Source organism: Osmerus mordax, chromosome 5 (assembly GCF_038355195.1).
Source record: "Osmerus mordax isolate fOsmMor3 chromosome 5, fOsmMor3.pri, whole genome shotgun sequence".
Classification (NCBI taxonomy): domain Eukaryota; kingdom Metazoa; phylum Chordata; class Actinopteri; order Osmeriformes; family Osmeridae; genus Osmerus; species Osmerus mordax.
Window position 1 is genome coordinate 16,779,511 of NC_090054.1, and position 21,068 is coordinate 16,800,578.

Genomic DNA, 21,068 nt, shown 5'->3' on the forward strand with positions numbered 1-21,068 from the left:
GCATTGTGGCAATTTCCCCTTCAACAGGTATGCTTAGCCAGCTAACATAATCTGTCGATCTTCACTCACAGCATTTTCAGAGAACAGCCTGAACTTTGTCATTACACTTTCTAACCATAGGTGCTAAAAGATATTTAAAGTTTTGTCCATTTTTGTCGCGTCAGTTTGTTTTTGTAAACCGTGTTTGGCTGTTTATGTTGACATATGCAATCATAAAATACACGAGCTAGCAAAAATTGCAACTAGATTGAAATGTCTTGTCAACAATAAATTCAGGAAAATTGTATGTCTTCTGAATAAAGTAGAGTCTACAAGCATTGTTACAGTGTATAACCACTCATTCAATTAAACATTCTCCTGCAGAGAAGATTAATTAACTACATTTCAATTACATACAACTGTTGACTGCACGTGACTGTAGTGGCCAAACCAGAGGGAAGCTTAAGTGTCTCTGATGTCCTTCCCAAAGACCAATATAATAGGCCCCATCTCATTAGTATACACATTTTGACTAACTCTGACCCAGCTTTGCATACATTGATGATGAGCCAATTGTCAAAAAGCATACATTAAGTATGCAAACAATCAACACAGCATATAACTACACATGGCCATCTGTAGGATATATAATGTAGCAGATTTAGCACACCTCATTATTGGCTGTTAGGGAAAACTTGTGAAACAACCCATTTTGGGGACTATACTGACTATACTATACAAAACATGTGCCTTACTAAAACACAAAATATTAAGTGCAAAAGGTAGAGTAGCGAGGAGGTTTGTCGTAGATTGCCGCTTTGATGGAGATGTCTTATCCTAGATGCATCTTGTCCAGCTATGGAAATTCACGCTTCAGTTCCTCTGAACAGAGATATTATGTACGCCCCCTGCCCAACAATAGAGTGTAATTCCTCCTCCTTCACTGAAGCATTGGCAGGGTCTGGAACAAATACTTTTTTTTAATTAACTGCAGCCTGTGCCACAATGGCAACCTTTTCTAATTTGCAACCAACACTTGTCCACACATCAGTACTCGATGTTGAAGTGGCAGTATAGCTTCTTGTTGTTGCTGTAATGCACTGTCAGATTGTTTAATGACCTAATTCAGGGTTACATGACATCAAAAGTATCATACAGCCCAAATTTAAGTGTGGTCAGATAGTAGTTGTAGTAGTGATAATATCAAAATGATATAACATTACGTTGAGGAAGAGTTTTCTGTGTCCAATTCACCTCCTGTGTTCCATAGACTAGCACTAGCAGCTTTCTCATCTAGTGCACCATTTGGGTCCATATATTTTGGTCCACAATTGACGTAATTCCTTCTTATCTCAGAACACAGGAGCTTAGGACAAAAGGGAAGCACACCCATCAGGGTGCAGGACAAGACAGAGCAACAGATTTGACCTGGCATCACGCTCACTAAGAATATGATACATCAAAACAAAAGACAAGCAGTACACCTCTAGTTTTCCTAGATCACACTTCGGGTGACAATGAAGCCCATAGTTACTGTTTTTTCTAGGAGCCCATTTATTGAATAGAAAACTTGAATAATTGACGATTACCCTTTGGAGGATTATTGAAGGATGTCCTCATACAATTTATGATGTTATCCACACTTGCAGTATGTGTGAGATGTTGGAGTTGATAAACAAGCACAAACGTTTTTTGTTTTTTCATTTAAAAATTATGTTTATTTCAGTTCTAAAACTATATTGAACAAAATAGAGTTTTATTGAGTTCACTGTACACAAATTCTTATTTTCATGCTTAGGTATTTCAAACTATACAAATGAATGTTAAATACTCATTGAAAATATGTTTTTTCTGGCTGAACAATAGATTAAAAAATAACAACAATCTAACTATTTTTCAAATCCATTGTGAAAACAATGACTTGCCATCAATCGAAAATTGCACCGGATCTTTTCAAGGCCTGATTGGAAAGGTTCATACAAATATGGGATATATATACAAAGTTTCAATAATGGGCACAAGAAAAGTTAAAATGATGTATACAAGTTGACACAAACTTTAAAAGTTTAAAAAGTAAGACAAAATCCAACTGTTTTTTCAAAAAGTAAAAAACAACTAAAAGTTGACAGAAAATAAATCTATAAATAAAATCAATACAGATGTATTTACTAACCCCAATATTGGAGCAAAGCCTGTATCATTAACAAGCATACATGGTAATTCACCTCAAAGAGCTTGACAGATTTTTTTTTCTCCAATTTATCCACCCAGTTCAGGATGGCACTTGGAGGCCATCACACTGGTAGGGAAATGAAGAGTGCATATATTCATTTTCATCTGGAGAGCTGTACCTCATAAGGCAAGGATAGTTCTCAGGCTGGACACAGTCAAACTGGAGATCCAGCCACTGCCTGTGGGGGGCAGTGTGCCTGCTTGCATCCGTCAGGATCCGATTGAGGGCCATGATATAGCTGAGGGCCATCTGCAGCGTCTCATACTTGGATAGTTTCTTGTCCTCACCCCATTGAGGGACCACTTTACGGAGCCGATCAAAGGCTGTGTTCAAGCCCTGCATCCTCTTTCTCTCACGGGCGTTGGCTGCCATCCTTCTCCTTGTGGTGCTCTCATACTTTTCTGGGCTCTTGACATCAGACTCAGATCCAGATCCAGAGTCAGAACAACTTTGCTGACAGGACATCATGCTTTTGAGTCACAATTCCAATGTTTTCTTTTCACAGTTGTTTTCTTTCAAAGTATATAAGCTTCAATCGAGCTATGCGATTTTTTCCGAATTTACCAAAACCTCCTTTCTGTTCTTCAAACTCCTTGTCCTGGGAGCGGAATTTTAATAAACAAATTGTTGGTAAATCCAGGTGTAATTGTTCCGTTTAGATGGAGAGGCTTCAGTGTCTCTGCTCCTGGAGAGACTGAGGAGTCGTCTTTTATAGGAACAAGGAGATGAACAGGTGGTGGCAGGTGGAGTCCACACCCTCCCCCATACCCCCCTCTTCAATGTTGCTTGCTGGAGAACACACCCATGCTGACACACAAACATACACACATACTCTCCCTCTATACACACACACATGCAAACAACCCTTAATGAAATTCCAATTAACTTTGGCTGGTCTATCTAGCCCCGGCTTCACTGAGAACCATGTGTTGCAAACACAGAAATTGTACCATCTGTCTAAGGCATTTTGTTGATGATGATGATGATGCTTGAAACTCAAAGAACTAAACAAGATGAAATTGCTGAATCACACTCTATTTAACACAATATTTAAAAACACTATGTTTTAAATAGCATAAGTAATATAATACTTTATGAGTTATTAATTTGATATAATGACAGTTCCTTATCACAAACTCCATTGCTTAATTCCGTGTTTTAATGACTAATGATCTTGTGTTTGGACAGCAGGTTATGGAAAAAGTTGTGGATTGTGGACCTAAGTAGGCACATGCCAAGTAGGTCCTCAGCCACACAATTGTGATGGAAAGTTTTACCATAATCCACTGGCTCTTTTATTATCTTCTCATCTGCTAATTATGATAATCTGAGATTAGCCTGAGGGAACATAAGTGTAAGTGCGGCTCATAACCCCAGGGACTTGAAGAGAACATCAGCCTGCTGGGTACTCCTTTCATTAGCTTGGATTATTGTTTTTTTTTAATCTGAGATGTTGAGCTCAATATGGTAGACACATGGAATATTTTATAATCTCATGCAAAACATGGGGTCGACACAATTCTCAATTTTATTAAAAAAAAGGATTAGATCCGTCAAAATTATGATAGATATTAGGATACAATAGGTGGCTCTATTTTCTTCACAGCAGTTTATCTGTCCTGGTTGCACAGTATGTGGTACACATTAATGTACCAAACATACTGGTGACCACATGTGAAATAAATAATTGATCTGTCTAGTGGTCCGAGGAAATGAGACAGACAGAATAATTTGTTTGACTGTCTGTCCTTTCCATCTGGTACCAGTGAATTCAGTAATCAGGGGGGCCAAATCAGAGCAGGTCAATAACCCCTCCCCCCTCCTTCCACCCAGTTTTATCGCCCCCTCTCTCCCCTCTCCAAAAGATCCACAACTTCACATAGACCCTGACATGCAACTAACATGTAAACATCTTCCAATGCACTCATCTAATAGCTCTCTCCCGATGTTTTAAAAGGATATTTGTAGTTTTGTGTTAACAATATTATCACATTCTACAACACTTTATTGACTTGTATTAGTTATGGGTCTCATTACAGCATTTAATTCCTGGAGTAATATGATGTAAATCTATGTAGCGATTTTGTGAATTTTATTCCACAAATGTCATCGTAAAGTATTAAGACATCAAATAATAGCCTACAGCACATAAATCATTCATCACTACTAGATGCTCAAGATAATGCCTGGCCTCAATATTGGGTCATGGACACAAGCTGGAGCTGTCTGGTCATTTTGAGATGGACTGATTTGCTGTGCAATTAGGCATATAATCCCATCTACCAGTTTGGTCCATTGATTACAGATTGGCGTAGTTGGCCAGCTGCTGCTTGTGGTGTCTGTGGGCCGTGTCTCAGACAGTGCCCCGGTCCTGGCCCTACCACATCCTCCAGCCTTGCTTTTCCACTGACACAAATGATTGGCTTGTCTGGTGGAGAGGCAACCCTCTCTGCTAAAAGCCATATGTCACGCTAAAGCAGTGACCCTTCTGCTCTGACGGTGTCAAATATCATACAATGTCCTGATGGATGATAGATCTGTTTAGAGATTAGGAATGAAGCGTATGGTATACAAAAGGGGAAAGTGTAAAACGTACTGTTTGGATCATTTGTCTAGGTTTGAGTGAATGTCATTCTAACCTTTCAGTGGGGTGCATTTTCAAATTATGATCTTTGACTGTCAAGATTGGGGCTCAAATATTACATTACATTCACCTTGTAGAGACAGTTTTGTCACCTACACTAAATGGAAACCGATCACTTCTGGCTAATTACACTTCATGCATCATGGTGTCGCAGAAAATGAGGCAGCGACCTAAGGGTCTAAGTCATAAAGACCTCCAAGAGAATAACACTGGGCCTCCCACATAACCTACTACTCTTATAAACATAAACTCTGGAACTTCATTATGATACTATGATTAAATATGTTTCTCAAATGTTCAAATATGTCAATCAAATACAATCAAATAAAAATCTATCAGTCTGCAACACGTTCATCTAACAACAAGTAGCAGCTGGTGAAATGAGCGTTAGCAGTGTAAATAGGTCAAGTAAGGTGAATGTGATTTCATGCCTGTTTGAACTTTGCAGTGCTTAATTGGACAGTCAACATTTTGTAATTTTCATGTATCTTGAAAAGACTGAATAAATAATAATCCATGTACAATTTCAAAGGGCAAAGTAACACTGTAATTCTGCAAAGCTGAATTGTTTTAATAAATACAACTTTATTCTCATTTTATATATATTTTACATATAATAACTATTTTACATGGTGCAACTTTATCTTATTTGAACAGAAGCTTTTAAACATGTAACTTATTATTTGTCAGTTGTTAGCCTAACAAAAAATACCAAATCAGTAGACAAATTGTAACACATAAGTTTATCTTTCAAAATAAAAACTATATTGCTGTAAAGACATAACAGAGCAGCCAAAGTTCCTCACTTTAAAAACTCAACTCTGTAAAGTAAACATTATGTTACTGTTTGAATGTTTAAAATGCAAAAACTTGAATGAGGCTCTAGATGTGCAGTATGAACTACTATGACCAGAACTATGTGCTTGTATGACAGTGAGAAGTAACAGAGCCTATCTTCAGTGAGCTTGTTTTCTTTTACTTAAGCATGCATAAACAATGGGGTGTAAAGGTGTGTGATGTTTTAAAAATAATGTTTCTTGAATTGAATATAAAAGGGAATCTAGTTATAGTATAGTCAAAGTATAGTTAAATTCAAATAACTGTAAATATGTTTTCACAATCTACTGTTTCTTTAGCAAACATAAAATTGGTGAATCAGCCAACAAATTATTCATACTACTATATAATACTAACTTCAATACACTGTAATTTAATATGCTCTAAGTTTACAGTAAGAATAAGTGGTGTGAAACCCATATAAATAGTAAAACTATGTATTTAAAACTATGCCATAAAAACAGGTTGAAGTGCTTAATGAAAGTGTGTACTCATGGTTAATCTATAATCTCACGATGATGCTACAAGGAAGTAGAAAACGTGAACTATCTATTATTCAAAACTTTTAGAGGACCCCAGAGGTGGCTCATGAACTAAGACTTTGCACATTGATCTTGCTTTGTGGGACAGTGTGAATAAGACAGTACAAATGGTGCAGTTCAGTAGGAATGGCCACACCATTAGGTTGACAGTTTGACAAATACGATTCTTGATTCGGTGAAACAAAAATTCTCTGTTATTCTAATGTCAATATATCACATCTGACAACCACACAAATCACGGGACATTCTTCTCATATGGTAATCCTCTGTGTATTCCCTCTCACCTCCCCAGATATGATGTATAATTCCATAAGTCTAGATTTAAAAGATAACAGCTCATGCTACAGTACACACCGGGTGAGAAGGCTACAGATGATTGTGGTTTACATTTACAGAGCCAGTGCTGGTGGGGATAGTGTGTGTGGTGTCTTTGGGTATATGGATGTCTCTCCTGTCCTGATTACAGCTCCTCACTCTCCAGTGTGGCCTCCACAGGGGAGCTGGAGAACAGGATAGGGCTGTTGTCTGTGGTGGGGAAGGCAGACCTGATGTCCAGGCCTTGACCTGTCAGAACAGCATAGCGGCTTCCAGGGCGTTGAGACTTCTTCATGAGCACTGGGACCTGCTGGTGCCACTGGGCTACAGATTTGAAAAAGCAATTTGAGTGAACGTGTTTAGAAGTTCTGTCATTTCAATACTTTGCAGCAAGAACATGGGATGAGGGAGGGGATACGTACATAAAACTTACCATAGATGTCTAGCCTAGCTGTGCATGATACGATACCAGCCTCGTTTTTAGCTGACACCGTGTACCAACCAGCATCCTCTTTCCTGGTTGGTTGAATTAAAAGGCAAACATAACCAGTGGCATCCTGGTGCATGCTGAAATGAGACATAACAATGTCAGAACACCAAAGTCATCATTTGTCCTATAGTGACTATACTGGGTATAGTAGCAGTAAGTAACTGACTTGACTCTGTCCTTTGTGCTAGGGATGCTGTCATTGTCCTTCTTCCAGAAGATGACAGGAGGGGGCAGGCCCACCACCCTGCACTCCAGTCTGACTGGGGTTCCCTCGGGGATACCAGTGTTCTGGAGCTTCTCAACAAACTGGGGTGGTTGCTTCATTTCTTTTTCTGAAGGAAAAAATAAACAACAGCACTTCAGACCAAACTACTGTGTGATTTGCATTCCATTTTTGAAAGGTCTTCATTATGAAATATAATCAAAACAACCTCCTAACCCTTTATATGGAGAACATACCAACAACCTTTAGCTCCAGACAGAAGGAGCTCTGTCCCGCTTTGTTGCTGGCGATGCAGGTGTAGGTCCCTGCGTCGTTCTGTGTCAGGGGGTCCATGACCAGTGAATGAACACCGTTCTCCCTCACCAGCATACGGTGGTAGAAGTCTGGATAGATGGGCCTTCCGTTAATCAACCACATCAGCTCTGGGTTTGGAAGACCACTCACCTGGAACAATAAAAATAAATAAATATAGGATTTCAACAGCATTTCCTGGTCATCTTCTTTCAATTACTAATGTCTGTTATGTTACCTACCTTACAGTCTAACCTACACAGCTTGCCCTCATGGGCCAGCATATCTCCTGGAGCCTGGAGGAAGTGAGGTCGGAAAAAGCGTTCCTGGGTTTGCTCACCCTCCTCCACTTCCTGTACACGGGCCCGTACTCTGTAGCCATGAGAGAAGAACAAGAAGAACATGTTACGCATGTTATTGTTTACATTTACATTTAGTCATTTAGCAGACGCTCTTATCCAGAGCGACTTACAGTAAGTACAGGGACATTCCCCCGAGGCAAGTAGGGTGAAGTGCCTTGCCCAAGGACACAACATCGGTTGGCATGACCGGGAATCGAACTGGCAACCTTCGGATTACTAGCACGATTCCCTCACCGCTCAGCCACCTGACTCCCTTGTTCCGTACAAGCACACAAGCTACAGTAGGTGTAATCGCTGGTGTGGTTCTCTCATGAGTAAGGCAAAATGTATTAGTTCACGTTTCTATTTTAGGTTATGTATAGCTCATTACAAATAAATCCTGTTGTTGGTGCAGCCAGTATTAGTAACAAACAGTATGAGCTGCAGACATGCTGGCTCTTCATGGTGTAGAGGGATCATTCTTACCTCTGCTGATCACACTGCACACTCAGTCCTGCTCACCTCTGAGAGTGAATCATGGGTGTCAGACGGTTTCGTACGGGACCCGTTTGGACGATCAAGTGACCGGAACAGCTGATTCGTCCCTGGCGGGTTTTAAACAGCATGCCAGAATAAACTTGGGGGTCCAAGTGAAACAGGTGGCTTGCTGAGCATGAGTCGTACATGTGCTATACCTGGGGGTTAGCTGCCATGACAGTGTAGTTGCCGTCGTCATCATTGATGGTGGTCTCTATGTGGAGGGCACAGGTTCCATCCCCCTCTCTGATCTTCTTAAAGTGATCATTTTTACTCAGGATCTGCTTTCCGTCCTTGAACCAATAAACCTTGAACAGACAGATGAGGAACAAGACGAAATTGTGTTTAACATTAATGGCTGTCATTTGTAAAATATATATAAAATACTGCCTACTATATGCAGTGCTACTCTGTGATGTATCACTCCCTCACCTTAGGTACGGGGATGCCAACGACTTTACATGAGAACGTGACTGGGACACCCTCCATGGCCCTAAAGTTCTTCAGCTTCTTGTCAAATATGGGGGCGATGCACTTCCCTGTGGGGATCTCATCGTGTTGCACCTCGTCGTCTGACTCCTCCACTGGCGTACGCTCCAGACGGAACTCTATCTCACTCATCAGTCTATGCTCAAAGTTGGACACTTTGTACTCCTAGAACGAGGAAGTCCATGCTATCAACATAATATTCATGGTCATGCTGATATTGTTAGTTGAGATAACTAAGAGATACATGCATGAATGGAAATCACATGAATGATTTCAGATTTGGTTTAAAGGATCCCCAATCAATAATGGCAGAGATTTAATTTGACAAAAACTTTGTAACGCTGTGAAATCTTACATTCACTGAGTCAAAAAATAACAATCCAATTTATAATGAGGTCTGAACAAGAATCACCAGGACGCCGTAAAAATAACTTATTGGGATGGTTTTCACTGAACTGACATTAGAACCAAATACTCATATAGTGTTTGTCAGACTGTAGGGATAGTCATTATTAGTATAGGAACACACCCAATAATGTTAAAGCCAAAGCCTGTAGGTTCTGTAATAGCCCAATTGGTCGATGCCGACTGGACATTATTACAGATTGTGGCTTTAAACCTTCACAATAGCCATGCAGCAGCATTCCTACTATCCTTCTTGGAGGGATGGAACAGTTAACAGAGAGGACATAAAAAAATGAAAATACAAATATTTGCCAGAATTGGATTCCATAGAACTAGAGACTTAGAAACTCAAACCCAATTGTGTGAGCATTGGCCAGTTTTTTATAACGCAAGGAAACACCAAACTATAGAAAATTGTCTGGGACATTTACACATTACAGGTTCCTATTTACAGTGAAGACTCCAAATAAGAAGTACTATTGTTCTTAACCCCTTGGTTGATTTCAATTTAAGTACAGAAATACATGAAGATGTTGAGGTGTTTCTAAATGTAGGAGCATTATGAGAAATGAAATGAACAGGAAGTATGATTGGCTTCTAATGCAGTAAACTGAAATCAGCAGGTAGTCTGGTAAACTGGACATTACTTAAAATGAAATAATCTGCTGAAATGTCTTTGATGTATATAATAATTAAATGTAAGATTTGTTTCTGATACTAACAATATACTTACTCTATATTTACTACTCATGCATGTGATTTATTGACAAAAGGTTAAATGTGCGATTAGAATGATTAACCATATATCAACTGAAAGTCGAGTATCTATACTTTATGACTGCTTGTTAAGCAAAGCAATGCTAGTGAGGGAGAGTAGTTCATTGTACCTCATCATAGTTAAAGACAGTAGCGGGAATGTTTGGTCCAAAGGGTCTGCTTGCTGTTTTCCCCTCATTAGTCGGCTTCTATGAGAGGATAGGGATGAATGATGAACACCAACGTAGACACACATACACGCACGCGCAGATGAACACTGTGATGCATACAGATCACACTCACACATGATCACTTATTAGTGACTAGGTACCACTAATGAGTGATGTGTGATTGAAATGCATGAAGTTACAGGGACACACAGGTGATGAATGATTATGGGAAATGAATGATCTGGAGAGGAGTGATTGCCTACACTCTGCTATTGTTGGGTTTAGGTTAGCTAATCCAGATATTTCCTCACGATTTTCTCAGTTTCACTGAGATTTCTGAATCAAACTGAAAAAAGTCCTTGTTTAAGAAAACTAAATAATAAAACAGAGAATGCATCATGCTGTTTCTCCTTAACGCCTTGTACAATTCAAACACTTGTTTTGTTCATTCATTGGTTACACTCCAAGCCACATCCGCAATGTATGCAATACCTAGATGCATATTGCGAGATCACAACCATTCTAGAGATACGATGTGCTTGAGTAACTGTACTGTTGCAGAGGTCTTCACTACCTGTTGTACAAAACGCGTGGCTTCATCTTTGAACCGAAGCTTTTTCTCTATATCTTGAAAGAGGGACTCTCTGCTGTCTCGAATTTCATCGTCTGACAATAAACGAGTCCTGGGCACCTTCTTCAGTATGCCTTGAGAAGGCCTGTGGACAACAAGTTTGTGAATACAATCAAACACTATGACATTGTGACATTTTAGGAAATACTCAGTTGATGAGGTTAGCAAAAAGGTAAGATGACTTACCCTGCTGGAGCGCTTCTGGGCAGGCCCATGGAGTTGGTGGGTTGTGAAGTGTGCAGGGAGGGCAAGACGGAGCTGAGGAAGGCTACAGGGTTCTGAATGGGGCTGGGGGTGGAGCTGCTGGAGGTGGGGGAAGAGGCCTGGGGGGGCGACTGTGACCGTAGAGCAAATACAGAGTTGAGGAAGGCTGCGGGTACCAGGGTGGGAGAGGACATGAAGCTGAGGGGGCTGGTGGGGCTGGTGGGGGACTTCAGCACCCTGATGGGGAAGACCCTGGGCGGGGGGGAGAAGGGAGTGGAGGTGGGGGACTTGGCTGTGGAAGATAGGAGCTCAGCGGCAAGCTCATGGAGCAGGGGAACAGGGGACTCTGTCGGAGGGGGACTCCTGACTGGAGAGAGGCTCTGGGCAGCGATGAACTCCTTGGGCCTAGCATAGTTGAAGCTCTGGGATGTGGGGGCCAAGTTCATTAGGGAAGCATGGGTGCTTCTCAGCATGGGATAGGGGGAGGTATCCTGAAGGGAGGTGGGGACTTTGTTAAGAGAAGCAGGGATGGAGCTGAGTGATGCTGCGGGGGCTGTGCTCAGATGTGGGGTGGAGGGGGAGCTAAACTGGGGGGTGGTGGGTAGGGTCCTAGGCAGGGACGAAGGGGCTAGATTCAGATGAGATGCGTGAATTGTGGTCATCTGGGTAACAGCTGCCACACTGAAGGGGTGTGTGTGTGTTGTGTTCATGTAGTGTGCAGGAGTTGTTGTCAGTTGAGGGGCAGGGGGAGGGGACGTCACGAGAGGAGCTGTTTTCAGAAGGGGTGGGGATGGCAGGGTGCTCTTAGGTGGAGCAGGGGCGGAGTTCAAGTGAGGTGCAAATGTGATGCTTTGAAGTGGTGCAGGCATAGTGCTCACTAGCGGTGCAGCGGTGGTGTGTAGTCTGGTCACAGGAATGGAGGTCAGTGAAGATGTGGGGGCTGTGGTAAATAAAGGTGCATTAGATGTTTGAATGAATGTGGGGATGGGTGGGGGATGTAGGCTTGGTTCCGACTGGGATTTAGGCTGAAATGGAGACGGAGGCTGGAACTGGGGTTGGGGCTGGAGCTGTGTTGTGGGCTGAGGCTGGGGCTGAGACTGAGGCTGGAACTGGGGCTGGAATTGGGCCTGGAACTGGGGCTGCGGCTGGGGCTGGGGCTGGAACTGGGGCTGAGGTTGAGGCTGGAACTGGGGCTGGGGCTGGTGCTGGACAAGGGGCTGAGGTTGGACATGGGGCTGAGGCTGGGGCTGGGTTGTCAATTTGACCTGGATCTGAGACTGGGGTTCTGCTTGGGGCAGAGGCTGAACCTGGGACTTTGATTGTGGGTGGGGGTGGTGGTGGTGGTGTGCCTTCGAGGCCTCCTTCTGGTTCGAGGGTTCACCCTCCTGTTGCTGCTCCATCAGGACCTGGTTGTGGAGGAGCTGGAGCTGGACTGGGTCCCTGAGTAATGGTAAAAATAAGGATGCAAAACAAAGGTATCAGATATGTAAATGAGCATTGCAGGCTGAACACAAAGTTTTATATTCAGTGTGATATTCACACAGTTGAAAAGCACACAACAATTTCCTGCCCATTTATGGGATACCAGTAGACAACACTAAAACGCAACATTATTTGATTTGTCTCTCCACAACTGTACCATACTGATAAACATGCTGCAAATCTAGTTTGAATTACATTAGCTTTCAACTTGCATGCCATGCAAAACGTCCAATAGTAACAGTTGCACCAAACTTTAAAATATTGAAAGTTGTGTAGATATTGAAATATCTACACAAAATTGTAACACTGCACTTACATATAATATGTCCCATCTATTCTTTTATGCAGTTGAAAACTCCACATAGTCAAGCCGAGATGTGTTCAGTACTCAAACTATAGCTGCTCCACCAGTGATACAGAGTATAGCTGTTCTAACAAAATTCTCAAGAAGTTTCCTCCCACATTCAGTGTTTACTTTTCTAAAAACAACCCACCAAACCCTACCTACCATATTTCAAAATAAGAGCCACAAGACCAAGACAACCCATGCTCACACAGACATAAACAGTATAAGAGCAAATAGTTTGATGTCTGTTCGCTCACTTCATCAAATTCTACACTTTGGTCACACTCACAGCTTTGGTTTGGCCAGTACTGGTGGTGGTTCTTTGTTGGCTGATGCCTGATCCATATCCTCATTTGATAGGCTGTTGGATGCGTCACTATCCTCATCCTCCTCATCCTCTGGCAGTTTAAAGTGAACACGTAGTCCCACCCTGGAGCCGGACCGAGGCTCTTTGTGGTTTACCAGGACCCCAGACTTCAGGCAGGATGAGGTTGGGGGGTCCGGCAGCGGCACAACAGTGGGGTTCACATTCTGGTGGTTGACTGTCCCCTCCCCTTTAGATGACCCAACAATGGCTGCCTTAGGTCTAGAATCTTCCTGACCATTTTTAAAGCTAGTGCTTTGGGACTCGGTCGTCAGTGGGCTTGTGAAGGGTTTGTAAAACGAGGCCCCCTCATGAGTCTTTTGGGCGTCTGGACGCACCATCGTGGAGCCTGGCAGGTCTTGGTGGAGGGTGCTGAGGTTAAGGGGGTCCAGGCTGGGGAGACTGGTGCTGAGAGGGTCCTGGCGCAGCACGCTGGAGCCGTGAGGGTCTAGACGCAGGGTACTGGTGCTCAGAGGGTCCAGGCGTAGGCTACTGGAGCTGAGAGGGTCCAAGCGGATGGTGCTGGAGTGTGGCTTGATGCTCATAGAGCTCTCAGACTGAGGTTTGGGGAGTTCAGATAGTGAAGGCTCTGCGAGTTGACTGGCTTGCACATGATTGCTGTTATTGCCATTGCCTAGTGAAGTGCAGGCAGATATATAAATAATCTGCAACAAATACTGAGAGATATTGTCTAACAAATACTATAATGTTCAGTGTATATTAAATACATTACCTTTTACCCTCAGTGAAGCAATACTGGATACAGTTCCATACTTGTTGCTTGCAGTACAAGTAAATGTTCCAGAATCTTCAGGGAAAACTTCAGAAATGACCAAAGTGCATATCTCCTCTAGAATGAATGCAAATTAGATATTACATTACATTACATTTAGTCATTTAGCAAACGCTCTTATCCAGAGCGACTTACAGTAAGTACAGGGACATTCCCCCGAGGCAAGTAGGGTGCCCAAGGACACAACATAATTTGGCACGGCTGGGAATCGAACTGGCAACCTTCAGATTACTAGCCCGACTCCCTCACCGCTCAGCCATCTGACTCCCAGATATACAAATTTGACATCATACAATTAGCAGAGAGACATTTTAGATAACATTTGATACTGGCCTTTAAAGGACGTGAAAAAAAAACTTTATTACGTTTAAAAAAATGTAATAAGCAGTAGAATATCAACACTCAGAGGAAGTTAAACATTACAAGTCAGAGCCGCTACAGAGCAGTTCTTTCCAATCACAAGATCTTGCCGTTAGCTAAGACCCCGTTTGACAAGCTGCCTTATATGGTCCAAAGTCAGGACAAACAACTCTGGTGTATGTTTAAGGGGGTTAGAAAAGAGACAGACCACACCAGACTCTATAAACATCTCAGGAGAGTGAGGGTGTGCACTGTTGTAAAGTGCACTTTCACATGTACTGCAAATTAGCTGCTCTTTCTGAGAGGTGCACAAATAATGTTCAAGAGATGCTGAAATAATTCATGCAATATTTACCTGATTCTGCCATAGATCTAGGCTCTGAAAATAAGAAACCAGGATATAACTTTCATGGGTATTAATAAGCAATAACATATTTTTTTAAGGTAGCACAAGTCAAACAAGGAAAATATTAGATATCCACAAGAATTACTAAGTGTCAGCAATTTAAGCATTTAGATATTGATTAAGTACCATGTATAATTATTCACATGTATTAACTATAGTTTATTCCACCACAAATGGAAGGGAAAAAATATGGAAATAAGGTAGTAGTGTCTCATAGGCACCTAAACACATCGCAAACTTACTCTTTTGTAAGATTCTGAAGTCAGGGGAGTCTTCTAGAGCAATTCCATCTCTGTACCAGCTGACTTTGGGGGAGGGCACCCCCTTTACACGGCACTCTAGCACCACCAGCTGGCCCTCCAACGATAACAGGTCCTGCAGAGACTGGGAGTACAGAGTAAAACTTTTGGTTAAACCTCCCTTTCAGATCGATTTTGTGATTACATTTTATATAATTGTAACTCCTCAGATATGATCTATTGTATTATATCTATGTAAACAATCTGGACATTATTGGTGGAGGTTTACCTTTGTGAATACAGGAGCAGCCATGATAGGTCTCACGTTTAATTCTTGAAGGTGAATCTCGTTGGAATTCTGACTCTGGATGCAGGATTAAAACAAATAGGTTACACTAATACATAATAACAGACATCTTTTTAAATGTGTTTGGTCAAATACTATATGAACTTCATAAAAACCCTGAGCAGAAATTACCTCAGGGGGAGTTGTTTGTGTGGGAGCCACTTGGATGGGCAGTGCAGAAGAGACCACCTGGGTCAGTGGTAGAGTTGTAGCAGTAAGCACAGGTAGCAGTATGGACGTTGCCAAAGCAGCTAAAGGTCTCGGCTTGTCCTGTGCGAGTGTAGATTCTGTATCTACAGATGACAGTGTCGGAACCTCCTGGACAGGTGCTGTCACTTCCGGGGCGTCTGCCAGTGCAAAGCCCTCCTGATCAGGTATTGCAGGTGGGACCTCCAGAACAGGAATCACAGTGGTTGTTGTCTGAAGAGGTAGAGAGGATGTGGTCATGAGACCAGATGGCTTTGAGGGGACTTCCTGTTGATACTCCTCAGGGTTCTCTGAGGTGTGGTCTTCCACATCAACAGACACCCCTGTATTGGCCACCACAGGTACAAATGGGGCCAGTTGGGCTGTTTTGCTCTTCAGTCTTCAGGTTTACAGAGGAAAAAAACACATCTTCATTATAATAGTATTCTAAATGTGTCAGTATAATTTTATCTTTCAATAATATTTTATAGTGAGAAAAGGTATTCACTGTGCTGCGTGTTCAAAACGTTGTTCCCCTTCAGAGTCTGTGGAGGAGGCTCCTGCAATATCAACAAAAGCTCATGTTACTAAACAGAAGACAGAACTTTTGAAATTAGATGTCTTGAAGGTCAAAACAGCGGTCACCTTCTATGTATATCTCTGCTGAGGTGGAGTCTGTGCCGTAGAAGTTTGAGGCGAAGCAGGAGTAACGCCCAGTGTCTTCCTCAAACGCCTCTGCAATGATCAGAGAGTGTAGCTCGCCGTTGTTGATGATCTGAATGTCCGGGCTGTTCTCCAGCTCCTTCCCCTCACAAAACCATCTGCGCAACACAATACAAATATACTTGACAATTCCACCTCACACTGCACTTTCCTCTATTGGGTGATGAGCGTCTTGCCGTATGCTCACTGTTTCCCTGGCTGACTGCCAGTAAGTAAAACTATACCCAGTTCAGGGGAACAGCTATGCCTTTCTTTGTAAAAGAAGCCACACCAGTCTTTAGTGACAGTAAATTGCCACTAATCACGCACCATGGTGAGAATAATTTATGTGAATGGGAACACTTGTTTGATAAGAAGCACTCAATGGTTACTACTGAACCAACAGTTAAGCTTTCGCTCTCATGTATTCCCAGCCTCTCTGGATCTATGACTCTATTCTGGGTGGGTGAGGTTATCATGCTGTCAAAGATATCCCCTGCAAACATGTGGATAGGAGTTTATATGTTTCCCTCTCAGCAACACATACTGTATCATGTCAGCTAAAGTAACATTTTTTTAATTGTATTTGACCTTGAAATGAGTGAGCAAATTGAATCCATGGTACACCAGATACTGTCTGTGATTTCAGTGAGATATTCATAGGTCAGGATATCTGGGCTCATTCCAAGTCTTCTGATCTAGTTTTCAAAATGACCTCAACCCAACCAGGCCCTATGCTGTGCCACTCTGCAGGTCTGAGTTTGATCCTTGGGTGCAATGTAGGCGACATTACTGGAATGTACTGCCCATGTTCCATCTGGCAATGCGTGTCATTTCTAATGAGTAAGGCTCTAATTTGAAAGTATGAGTAGCAGAGGAATTGGCTTGTATCCGCAGACGAGATGTCCTCTGCACCTGTCAGGCCTATTTTGTCTCTGGACTCCAACACAACTGAGGAAAGCCCCCCCAGCAGAGCCTTGTGGTGCCTACCACTGTGACTGGGTGTCCCAACAACATACGCACAAAACTAAACATAGACTAAGAATATGTACAATACTATCTCCTGACACCACAGACACTAGACCCTGTGATACTAAGATACGATATCAAGCAGGCTGATGGCACAAATTCACATCACAGCAACTCAAATGACTCCAGAACTACATTCAGTACCACATTACATACCATGTTTCATATGACTAAAAACATTACAGGACTATTCAATTTGTAGTGAACATGAGTGTCCTACCTTAAAGTTCAGTAAAAAATAAGTTAAAACTGAACACAAATACACACTTACCGTCATATCAGTGGTTTTACCGAATTACTTGTCCATGTTTCCGTCAACAATGTCGTCAATTCCATTATCAAACCCAAGTGATGTGCTCAGTGCCAGTGCCATCTAAAAATGGCAGGGCGCTAAATTTTCAGTGACAAGAACAGTCAGTAGGTGAATCGTTACCAGTGGGACTAGCAGCCTCACACTGACCACTCTGCTCATACAACTGTTTGTCTTTCTATTCAAGCAAGAATTCATTCTCAACCCAGACAACTGTTCAACCTTTCACATTCCTCTGATGTTTTGAGCAAATAGGTCACATTAGGGGTTATGAAGAAGTGTAGTTACACCTCAAGTAGTAGTTGACAGTTTGAAGAATCTCTTATCCAAATTAATTTTGACGCTGCAGGACTTTGACAAAACACAGGGATGATCTAATGTTCCAGGCATAACCTAGAACACACATACACAGGATTCAGTGTCAGCTGTTTGTTGGTGTCACCTGTCAGACTGCGCTCTCGGTGACTCCGAAAAAAGCAACATTTGCCTGAACAGAAATAATACCTCATAACTTTTCACAACTTAATGTATCTGACTAAACAAAAATTGCCTTTTTAGAAGTTCAAGAAGTTCTCTTATGTCGTTTAACTCTATTTCCTATTAATGTTAAGGATGTTCGGTACGCAGAAAGTATTCTGTTAAGCATCAGGGATGTTTGGAGCTATATTTGCCATATTGAAATGAAAACCAACATCTAAGTTAATCTTGGTTGATGATAACAACACAGACATGGCTCATCTTGATATCCAGAAACCTTAGTGAAGTTCTAACCAAGCACATTTTATACCACTGAGTGTCCTGAGCTCTTTTACAAAACTAACAAATCTAAGAGAAGCTGTAACATTTCAAACTATCGTGAATAATTATAGCTACCCTGGTGTAGAAGGTACAATGTAACATTTTTAATCCAAATAGTTTGGCTATAACAAGTAGTTTGTGGTTTTGCCCCCCCAAAAAATGTTGCTTTGCCTTACCGGACTTCAGGCATGGGAAGTCCCCTTACGATGCAGTCCAACTGGACCTTGATGCCTTCTGCAACTTCCCTGCTTTTCAGTTTTTGGATGAAGCAAGGAGGCTCGCAGACAGGCTCTGCTCTGTAGGTGTTCTCTGCAAGGACAGGGCTCTCGGTCTCCTCCACCTCCGTCCCCCCAGACTCATACTGATCCTCTGTAGTCCTGCAGTCCTGCATGGAGAGCTCCCCGGGCGATGCATGATCAAACTCAGCTGGGTCCATCTGGTTCTCAGGCTGGCAGCCAAAGGCAGGAGCAGGCCTCTCCATCTCTTGAGGTAGAATAGGTCTCTCCCTGTCCTCTGTGTTGAGGGCGAACACAGCCCCTTCCGAATGGCTCTTGTTCTGATGCCTGCTCCTGTGGGCCTTGCACGTTCTCGGCCGTATCCTCTTGGAGCTGTTGGCCTTGAAGAGAGACGAGAGCTCTTCAATGAAGTCTGCAGCCTTGTTGAGGAACTCCTTTTTGGACTGTGTCTCCGGGCCGTAAGGTGTGTTCCTGGCTGACACGTTGAAGTCTTGAAAGCCCTCCTTGGGGGCCTTGTTATTCCTCATCATACTGTCCTGCATTGGGGGCTGTTGTGTCTGTCTCTCTGCTGACAATGTGGAGTGTGTCAGTGGATGCTCTTTTCTTTCTGGGGATAACTGTGTGGTTGGCAAGACTGAGGGGATAGTAAAGGGGATGGAAGAAGGGGCAGCAAAGGGGGTGGAGTGGGCAGCAAGAGGAGTGGAGGGGGGAGCGGTTAAAGGGGAGGTGGCAGAGGAAGTGGCAGAGCAGGTGGAGGAGTTGGTGGCAGAGGCGGTGAGGGACTTGACCTCTGCCTTCTCCTGATAGGACTCATGTCCGATGGCCTGGCGAGCCAGGTTGACACTTTTATCCAGCTCCTCCTGACTCAGGAAGGCTGAGAGGTCTGGGAGCTGGGGGTCTTCGTGCCCCACTGAATCCTCAGCCTTGCCTTTGAGAGGCCCATAGACGAGGTGCCGCGAGGAGGAGGAGTCCGAGCGACTCATCTCGCTGTGTCTTTGGTGTGCTCGTGCTTCTGCCAGGTAGCTCTCTCTTAAGAGCTGAGATACTGAAGTTGGCTGGTCCACTTTGTTCTCAGTCATGCTGTGGGGGGAAAACAGTAATCTGTAATTCTGTAATTACTTTATTGATACATATAACATAGTCTTTTGTACATTCAGAAAAGCCTGTTGAATTAAAATTACTTTAAGGTGATTATTTTTTTTTATTAGCCTATGATCTCATAATAAATACTCACACATTTTAATAACAAAAAGCTCAATTTAAGTTACATGACCATCAACATGTCTTATTATAGCTGTCTATTTTCTATTTTGACAGCTTTAATGCAACCCAAGACATATATTTTATCATGTATGACGTGTATTTATTCCAGAACACACAGCTTGAATTCAGCTTTTTGACGATAGGTTTTGGTAGTTATTGAATCCAGAAATGGGATAGGGCACCCAGATGCTACCGACACTCAATTCAGCGCAATTAAGAGAGGCAGCAATGCCCTTCTCACAGACCTGCAGCTGCAGCTGTTGTGTACATTAATCCTTTGCAAACAGCCTCTCTGCCCCCCCCCCCCCCCCCCCCCCAAGTCATATCTAATATTAGCAAGGAGTCAGTTTACATGAAGAAAACCAAGAAAAAGTAGTCCCCACTCATCCTTCCGAGTTCTCAACAAGAGTTTCATATTTTATCATATTTTGATGTTTTTTGGGGCAGACACTGACACTGAGATAACACTAAGTAATGCCCCTTCCAGATTAGAAATAGGCAATCCCTGATAAAAGTCAATGCCTCCCAACAAGAATGAATTATTGTAACTTTAGTTGAAAAAGTGAGGATATATTTGCACATAATGAACCACTCAACATGGATCATTGTGAGACTGGGCTGCAGTGGGCAGTTTCTGTGTCTAATACGAGCCAGTAAAACACAAATAAAACCAGGTAACAGGCGGTTGCTTTACCTTCAAATAAACCCAGCTGGCCCCGTCCGGATCTGTCAATCCTCGGAGCACACCTGTGTTCAAAGAGGGAGATTACGGTCTTCCGGTGGTGGCCACCTGGGATAATCTGGACACAGGCAGCTGCCCAGGCTTCCTAGTTTCTAGTTAACCTTGGATTTTACAGAGAAATACAGTGAAGCAGCTAGGGCAACCTGTCACCCGTAAAAGTAGTAACATTTGTCAGCGCACTGGTCGCAGGTTATTTTTAGGTTGCCTGGCCCATCTCATTGGCCATGGGGGGCGTTCTGTAAAGGGATTCCTCCTCCAGCGGAGGAACACCTACGGTCGTCTGTCAAAACCCACCACTCTAGAATTAGAAGCCTTTCGTTGAGCCTCCTGCACACTAATGTTAACACAGCAAATGTCTGCGGCAGATAAACTTCAGGGT

The 21,068-nt window shown here is 42.7% G+C and overlaps 2 protein-coding genes across 5 annotated transcripts; both read right to left on the minus strand.

Moving 5' to 3' along the window:
- Window positions 1-2,251: 2,251 nt before the first annotated feature.
- atoh7 (atonal bHLH transcription factor 7) lies at window positions 2,252-2,680 on the minus strand. Its single transcript, XM_067237039.1, has one exon. It carries the CDS (start codon window positions 2,678-2,680, stop codon window positions 2,252-2,254), a length of 429 nt encoding a protein of 142 aa, XP_067093140.1.
- A 2,772-nt stretch (window positions 2,681-5,452) lies between these two features.
- Window positions 5,453-20,770, minus strand: mypn (myopalladin). 4 transcript variants are annotated; one of them, XM_067236307.1, is made up of 21 exons: window positions 20,642-20,770; window positions 18,625-19,764; window positions 16,255-16,430; window positions 16,118-16,169; window positions 15,556-16,009; window positions 15,367-15,441; window positions 15,081-15,222; window positions 14,788-14,811; window positions 14,013-14,129; window positions 13,205-13,913; window positions 11,070-12,527; window positions 10,827-10,968; window positions 10,214-10,288; window positions 8,865-9,086; window positions 8,591-8,740; window positions 8,418-8,500; window positions 7,797-7,926; window positions 7,500-7,707; window positions 7,207-7,372; window positions 6,984-7,117; window positions 5,453-6,874 (listed from the first exon to the last, which is right to left on the minus strand). In XM_067236307.1, exons 2-21 carry the CDS (start codon window positions 19,761-19,763, stop codon window positions 6,696-6,698), a joined length of 5,835 nt encoding a protein of 1,944 aa, XP_067092408.1. In that variant the 5' UTR covers window position 19,764; window positions 20,642-20,770; the 3' UTR covers window positions 5,453-6,695. The 4 variants fall into 4 exon arrangements, with proteins under 4 accessions (XP_067092408.1, XP_067092407.1, XP_067092409.1 ...); XM_067236306.1 differs by having other exon boundaries at window positions 10,214-10,291; XM_067236309.1 differs by having other exon boundaries at window positions 6,737-6,874; window positions 6,973-7,117; window positions 10,214-10,291.
- Between the last annotated feature and the right edge of the window lie 298 nt (window positions 20,771-21,068).

Excerpts from the sequence above, each read along its gene's own strand:
- atoh7 (XM_067237039.1), bottom strand. The coding sequence starts at position 2,680 with ATGATGTCCTGTCAGCAAAGTTGTTCTGACTCTGGATCTGGATCTGAG.
- mypn (XM_067236306.1), bottom strand. The coding sequence starts at position 19,763 with ATGACTGAGAACAAAGTGGACCAGCCAACTTCAGTATCTCAGCTCTTA. Across the intron at positions 12,528-13,204 it reads GTACTGGCCAAACCAAAGCT|GGACCCAGTCCAGCTCCAGC; the intron begins GTGAGTGTGACC and ends ACCATTACTCAG. Across the intron at positions 8,741-8,864 it reads TTGGCATCCCCGTACCTAAG|GTTTATTGGTTCAAGGACGG; the intron begins GTGAGGGAGTGA and ends TGTCTGTTCAAG.